The sequence below is a fragment of the Gavialis gangeticus genome, unplaced genomic scaffold (genome assembly GCF_001723915.1).
Source record: "Gavialis gangeticus isolate Ggan-Ray unplaced genomic scaffold, GavGan_comp1, whole genome shotgun sequence".
In the NCBI taxonomy this organism is placed as follows: Eukaryota; Metazoa; Chordata; order Crocodylia; family Gavialidae; genus Gavialis; species Gavialis gangeticus.
The window spans coordinates 30,323,458-30,331,376 of NW_017728994.1; the positions used below are offsets into that span (position 1 = coordinate 30,323,458).

Genomic DNA, 7,919 nt, shown 5'->3' on the forward strand with positions numbered 1-7,919 from the left:
CCCCGAAGCTGCTAGACCGGGAACCTGTGCAGAGAGGGAAATCCCCCCCCCCCACCGCTGTCACTGCCCCAGCTGAGCCCAGCCCCTGCACCCTGGGGAAGCGGCTCTGAAATGTGGCAAGGGAGGTGCAGGGGGCACGAGGGGATTCTCACCTGTTTTGAGGGGTTAAAGAAGTCCCTGAGGCTCCCTCAGCACAGTCCAGTGTGGGAGGAGGGGTGCAGCAGCTACAGCTCTGCACCCATCCTGGGCTGTGTACACAGGAGCGTTTCAGCTGCCACAAGTGCGCCCATATCAGGAAGCTTGGTTTTCCTTCTGCTGTTGCTATAGGCCAAGTGGTTACAGTCCCATGTAGTGCAGGAGTAGCTTCAGTTTGTAAAGGCAAAAAACCCCAACAATCTGGAGATGCAGCCTGGTACAGTGATGGCCATGGGGGCAGACAATATGCCTAAAATCTACAAGTAGTATAGGTCTGAGCTGTGGTAGCTAAAGATGCCTTGTTCTACTCTTGCATTTTAACAGATTTTAGTACAGTTTTGCTGCCATACCACACAGCATATATCAACTCTTTTTCCTTTTTTGTCTTGTGTTTTGAACAGGTGTGGTGATTATCCCAAACTCCCTAACCGATCTCAAGAAGAGAGAGACCCCTGGTATTCCTGGGACCATGCATTTCATAGACGAAACTGGGGAGAGCCGGTAGGGAGTCTGGATCTTGTTCTTGTCCTCAGCTTGCTAAATTAGAGCTATTTCTGTTTAGTATTAATGATGCATGAATGAAAACTTAATAATGTATTTAATGTCTTCACTGTCCAGTTGCATTCCAACATTTTGAGAAGTGCTGTCTGTGAGAACAGAGGGTAATCTCCTGTGGTGTGTAGCCACAGAGGTGGAGGAAAACAGGTCGAGAACATCAGAGCGGTACCCTGTTGTACAAATGTCAGGTGATTTAATACCTGCTATAGTAAGAAGGCTAAACCAGCCATACTGGGATTTGAGCGTGCATCAGAATCAAGTTGCTTCAGACGTGTTGGCTAATAAGCAGTCACATCAATGCAAGTCTTTTCAGTTTGGCCAATACATTCATTGCTGCCACTTTATTCTATATAGCTTTAAATGGAATGAATGCTGGGTGGCTGTCAGAAGCTGTGAGAAACTTTTGATGCTGGAAAAAAAAGATTTTTAGAACAGCTCTCCGTATATACCATGTTCCTCATTCTTGAGCATCACATCCCAATAACTAGTAACTCGTACGGATGAGAATATATGGTTTTCCCATGGGGGACTGAGTTGCTTAAATCAGTCAGTGACAGGAGCTGTCCCTTAGCAAGAGAACTAGAGAAAACATTAGCTTTTATGTGTCTGTGCAGGGTATCCAAAGGTGTCCATCAAAATAGGATAATAACAGTTGGAGAGGGGCGATTTAAAACAGATCAAAGAAATGTTTTTCACATAGCAACATCACAGCCATGGTGTTTGTGTGTGTTTTCTTTTTTCCTGTATGTTGTTAAATAGCCATGAAATCTTGATGAAGATTCCTTGTAGAAGGAACATAGATGCTGCCAAAAAGATTTAGGGCAAATGTGGGCAAAAAATTGCCTACAGACTGGATCTGGCCTGTTAAGGGATTTTTATTCTGCTCGCAGCAGGTCCCTTGGCCATTCCTGGCCCAGGTTTGTGCAGCAGCCTGGGCTGTGGCACATGTGGCTGGTCCTGCTGCCCCCAGGTGTGCAGTGGGGTTGGGGCAGTGGCTAGATTTGCTTCGCAGCAGCCCCCACAGCAATGGCTCCCTCATGCTGCTGCTACCAGTTTCTGCTGCTGGACCTGGCCCAGCTTCCTGGGCAACCATCCACCCTACTACTGCTGGGGAAGCCAGACAGAGTAGGTGGGTGGGGTCTCCATGGAGACCTGCCTGGGACCCATGTTGGCTGGGTGGATGGGATGGGGCTGCAGCCAGCCAGGGAGCAGCATTTGGGAGGGGTGCACAGCCAGGGACAGGGCTGGGATCAGGATTATGAGGCAGTGACAGTGTGGGGCTAGGGCCAGGAACAGAGCCGTAGTCTGTTCCTTGGACATCCTTATGACTGGCATGTTTCACGGGCAAGGGCATGTGGGCAGCAGATCGTGGCTCTGCCCCAGGCCCCAGCCCCATGCTGTCACCACCCTGCAATCTGGATCCCAGCCCCCCGGCCCTGTCTCTGCCCACCTGTCTCACTCCTGGATACTGCTCCCTGCCTGCCTGCCTGCATCCCTATCCCATCTGCCCAGCTGAGTGTGCTCTGCCCACTTGGGTCCTGGGCCAGTCCATGGAGACCCCAAGATTGCTGGGCTCTAACGGTGTGAGGCTGGGCCCTGGGATAGAGCCACAAGAGTTTTGGTGATACGTTGGCGGGGGGTGCAGTTCTCCAGCCCAGACAGCTCACCAAAATTCCCTAAGTGATCCTTCAGCGCAGATACTTGTCCACCCCTGGTTTAGGGAATCATCTTTTTGTTGAGCTTTTGGATACAACTTCACAAATTGCTGAAGTCATTATGGATACCCATGTATGGTGGGCTGTATTGCCTGAGAAAAGGATTCAACTGCTATTTACTGTCCCTTAGGATGTAGAGGACTGGATTTGATGGCCAGGGAGGCCTCTTCCAATCTAATGTTCCTGTGAGATGAGACATGCCTGTTGCTTATACCCTGTCCTTACCCTGCCAATCGGTGGAAAACAGGTGCTTTCAATGAGATGAGACGTGTGAAACAGTAAAGCTACTTTTTGTTGCTGTGTCCTTACTCATAAGAGTTGGCCTTGTTGTAATGGTAGGAGTCTCTTCTCTTATCACATCAGACAACTGTGCAGTCAGGTCTAGCTTCTGTGAAGTAGAACTTGGGGTAGCTAAGGGCAGTACGTGGTCAGATATACTCAGTTGTCCTTCTTCTGGTTACATGTTCTATCTAGTGACTCCTTATACTTAGGTTGTTTGATACAATTTGGGGGTGAAGGTCTCCTCTAAGTGGAGTTTTAAATGTATTTGTGTTCAGCCTGTGGAGGCCATAATCCCACTCCCAAACCATTGCTAATCAGACAGTACCAAATAATAGTGACTGTGACTGTGGCTGTGCAGGCATGTATGTGGATGTAGAACCTGCTCTGAAGTGGCAAGAAGTCATTTGACTTGGTAATTCTGCTCAATCCAAATATGTCTTGGTGCTTGAACACCCTTGTAAATCACTGAGCGTTCTTTCCATGCCTTTTCAGGAACACCATGAGAATAAATGGAACAGGTTCTGAGACCCATCGGAAGTGGTTGAGTAGACAAAGATGGGGTCAGGGAATTTTTATACTGATGTAGCATCACCTAATAGGAGTGGGGTAGTGGAACTCAACCTGATACAATCTAATGTTTCCAACTGGCTGTGAACTTGGACAGACACAGAGAGTGTTAAGTGACTTATCTCCACCTGTAAAATGGGAATGATATTTTTAGCTTTCAGGTGTGTTTAATATATATTAAAGTGCTTTACATTTCTCTGAGAAATGCATAGTGATGTTGACATAATGCATAAATGATCTTCTTTCTTTGTCATTTAGATGCACTGGGACTTTGATATGTTTATCCGGTCCCGTGTTGACACAACCCCCGAAATGTTACCTTGGAACACCGTGGTCAATTGGACTTTATTCGCTCTGGCCTGCATTGCAGTCCTGTTCTGGGTTGGACATCATTTTCCATCCTACATGCCTGTGGTGAGAAATGAGATGGGGCAAGGGGGAAATTATTTCTAGTAACTGCTTTGCCTGTCCCTTCTAGATGTTCAGAGAGGGGTCCTCTCTGGACTCCTGAATTCAAACGGAGAGGCAAGAATTTGATAATATGCACATGTAAGTTCTGCTAGCTAGCTTGGCTCACAGGTGATTGTTCCAAATAGGGCTAGCATGATGAACTGAGCAGAAACAGATTTTTCTAATAAAATGTCACAGTGTTGGCTGAGCTAATATTACAGTTTTTCTAGACTTTGTGTATCAGACTATTCATTTACCTTTGTAGTGGCTGTCTGAGATCTTTCTGGTTTGTTCAGTCCAAAAGGTCTACTTATGTTAAACCACATTTCCCCCTCCTCTATGTGGAGTTAGTGCTTCTCTGTTGTTAAGGATACATGCTAGATATCCTCTAACTATATGGGGCATAGAAATTACCCTGAACATGCTGCTAGAGGATGAATAATGCTACTGAAATATATTGAAAAATGACAGTTTGTGTGTTCACATTGTTTTAAAGCCATTATTAACCCTACTTTTAAAACCAAGTGTTCTTTTTGGAGGATTTTGATTATTTCTAGAACTTAGAAACTTAGAACTTTCTAGAACATTGTACTTGCATGCACAGTGCTTTTAACACAAGTGTTTTCAGCCTTTAGACCAGTGTGTATAAAAAGGAAAAAAGGGGGGGGGGGGAAAGAAAGGAAAAAAGAACCAGACAGATGGCATACAGCCCTATACCAATGTTACTTACTTGAACCTGGTATAGAATTACCCTGGAAAAAACTAGAGTGGAACTGCACTGTTGTAGGTCTGTGTTTCTGCAGTTATCTGGAAGGAACAGTTTGCTGTAGGTAAAGGGCTTATTACTTGCTTATCTGCCACCTAGTGGTGGGGTGCCGTAATAGCACCTACTGTGAACTTGTTTCCCAAGTAGCTGATGGTTTGTCCACTCGAAATCTTGGTGTAACTTGCAGAAATGTAAAAAAAACACAAGTTGTACAGGTGGAAATAGGGCCTGGCCACATGCCAATTCTTTGACTTCAGTATCAATGTTACTCTCTTCCCCTCTCTTAGAATTGAGCAGAATAGGTAGAATAAAAAGCTAGGACAATGTGAAAGTGGATTCATGATGTATATTGCTTCCTTCATGCCCAAAGAGTAACAGCTGCAGAATGATCTGTTACTCCTTCTCTGGCTACTATCCCGTTTAGCTAGTGTGCTGTGTAAAATGTGTCTTACCTCTCTTTTCAGGTCAAACTGCATTTCATTGTGCTTTAGACTTCAATTTATGCCTGTGGCAGATCCAGACTTTAAATTGTAGGGAGCAGAATAGAGTAGATTTACCTTTTCGATAGAAGTTTCTGAAAACAATGTTTTAGTCTGCTTTTTGACTTTGGACAAGCCTCTTAATTTTCTTCTATCCCAGATTTCCCATCAGAAGAGCAAAGTGATGCTTGTTTCAGAATAGTGCCATAAGGCTTGCTTAAGGTGGGCATGTCTACACATGCATTTACTATGCAGTAAGTGATTTTTAGGCTGTCGTGTACATATGCAGCTGTTAATGTCTTAAGGTGCCATAAAGCTGCTCACCATCAACCTGCCCTGGTCAGCACCCTGGACAGCCCCAGCTCTGGCTCTAACCTCTTCCTTGTGTTCCTGCCTCTGGTCCAAGGATAGTGGGCCAGAGCCCAGCACACAGTACATGCTGCTGCTGGAGCTGCGGTTCCGGCAGCAGGGAAAGGCCCTCCCCCAACTCGCTGCAGGGGAAGGAGGCAGCACCGTGCGTGCAGGGGTGGGGTTGCGTTATCTGCCTGCAGTGCTTGGTGCTGCTTTTCCTGCCCCATGAAGTGAGCTGCTCTTGTTGGCTCAGCCTGGGCAGGGTTGGGGCTGGGTCTGGTCCCAGCTCCCAGTGCTGGTTTCTCTGCAACATGTACCTCTGTCCCAGGCACGTGCTGGGCTTCCCTGCTACCAGGACACTGTCTGTAAGAGCAGATTTACTCCTGAGTCGGCATAAATTACTGTGCAGTAATGGTGCACATGTAGATGCACCCAGGGTGTTGAAAATACAAAACGCTTTGAGTAAGTATTTAGTAGTATGGTTGGTAGATCTTTCTTTTTTTCTCAGCGTAAGTTAAATATAAATAGGTGACAAATAGCAGAATCAAATAAACAACTTAATATCTGTTTTCCTTTCCAGGGGCCAAAACAATATCCCTACAACAACCTGTACCTGGAACGAGGTGGTGATCCTAACAAAGAGCCCCCTGTAGTGAAGAACTATGAACTCTAAGTCTTGTGAAATGCAGCTTTTCTCCTGGGTCAGCTACTCTGGAGTTTTCCACAGTGTTCAAGACGGGATATGCTAATACTTGTTGTAAAAGGTTTAACTTCAGATAAATGCATTTATGCAATCTTTTGTGATGGCTTTTCTCTGATTTGGGAAGGCCAGTGACAGAGCCCTGTAATTTTATTGCTTTGAAGCAGGCTAGAATCCTTTGTATATTATGCTGCTTTTGGGAGTGAAGGGGGAAGCATCTGATAGTTATGGTCCTGTGTGTAATATGGAAATGGGGCATTAAGTAAGCCCATTGTTACTTAGGTAGGCAACGCTGCCTGCTACCTGGAGGGGAGGGTGTTTAGTTTTTTAAGTGTTGCCAGGAAAAGACAAACTAGAACACAGAATTCTACTATGTACTCATGGATGGGTACAACTTTTTGCCTAGCCAGGGCTCTGGGGTTGCCAATTTTAAGAATAACAACTTTCCCTAGGATTTTTGGTCTAACTTCTTCCTTTGGCTTAAGCCCTCCCTGACATTCCAAAGACACATCCTTAAGTACACCTTGATTAGGACCACATGAAGCTTTGAAGCTGTAACCCTCACTTGAGATGCACCTTCTATCTCAGAAACCTGAGCTCATTTCAGTGCCACTTTGTGTGATGGAATCTTCTACTTATAACCACTTGGACACATTACAAGCAATTCCTTGAAAATCTTGGCTGAGGTGGGTGCAGGGAACGTTGCAGCTACATTATGCAACCTTGAAGTGAGGTAAATCTTGAGACAGTACCATTCATATAGTTGTGGCCTTAGTTTCCAACTTCAGTGCAGGAGTAACTCAGCTTTGTATTACTGCCATTTATACTACAGGACATGATTACACTTCTGAACTGACTGATCAAATGCTTCTTGGAATTAGAGGGAGGATGTGTGTGATACAAGGGGGAGACAGTTATTTGTGTAAACTGCAGTTACAACTTTCTCCATATCCTGTTGTCTGCCTTTTTCTTGATGGAGCAGCTACTGTTCAACTTGGTTGTAATAGTTTGCAAACTTACATAGGACTTTGAGATACTTCACTGTCCAAGCCATGAGTAGTGAAGTATCCATAAGGAGTTATTTTAAAATGCATTCAGTGGTTAACATGTTTAGGTTGCAGTATTTAAATTTGGGTACTTCCCATGGCTTTGTTATTTTTATTTTTTTTATTTAGGCACTCAAACTAGCTTAAATTCTTATGGCTGTTATATTTTAATGTATAAGTAAGGCATATATAACAGCCTTGTTTATTACTTTTCTTTCCCTTGGAATGGTGGTCCTCAGTCTTTGCTGGCTTGTGGGCAGCAGTAACAAGCAAGTAGCATGCTGCAGGCTCTCCCTCTTAGCCTTAGGTTCAAACTGTCCAAATTCCTTGTAGCTGTGAGTGGTGTCAGCAGCAACATATTGCCCTTCAGCTGTGGAGAGAGGACCACTGTACCAGAATGCTTTAAAAGCACTTTCTAAGCTGTGGGTATCTAGAAGCCTGGCTTTTCCTTGGTGTTTTGAATTTCTGTGAAAATTCAGGATGTTTAAGGGAGAATTATTTAACTTGCTAGTGAAACACAGCTATTTCTGGTAGACCATAACACTGGTGCAGAATAGGTGTTCCCCAAGGGTTGGAGAGGAAGTGGCAAATGTATTCACATAAAGTAGTAGGGAATGTGAGTGGGAGACATGTCTGAGTCAGATTGTCTTGCTTTGTCTTGTTTGATGCTGTACTTGCATAGGCCTGGACCTGCCTGCCTTTCAGTTATCTGTGGTGACCTAAAAAGGGGTTTGATTTGTTCAAAAACAAAGTCAGCAATACCCCGTCTGACTCTCTCTTCTTATAAGCCCATCCCATGGAACTGTCTTT

At 44.9% G+C, this 7,919-nt stretch overlaps 1 protein-coding gene across 1 annotated transcript in view; it reads left to right on the top strand.

Annotated features, from left to right (window-relative positions):
* Positions 1-6,162, top strand: part of NDUFB8 (NADH:ubiquinone oxidoreductase subunit B8) — a 7,226-nt gene extending 1,064 nt beyond the window's left edge. The window contains exons 3-5 of the mRNA XM_019502514.1: positions 597-696; positions 3,576-3,731; positions 5,944-6,162. Coding sequence (XP_019358059.1) covers positions 597-696; positions 3,576-3,731; positions 5,944-6,036 — 349 coding nt within the window. The 3' untranslated portion in view covers positions 6,037-6,162. The remainder of the gene's footprint in view (positions 1-596; positions 697-3,575; positions 3,732-5,943) is intronic.
* The last annotated feature ends 1,757 nt before the right edge of the window (positions 6,163-7,919 follow it).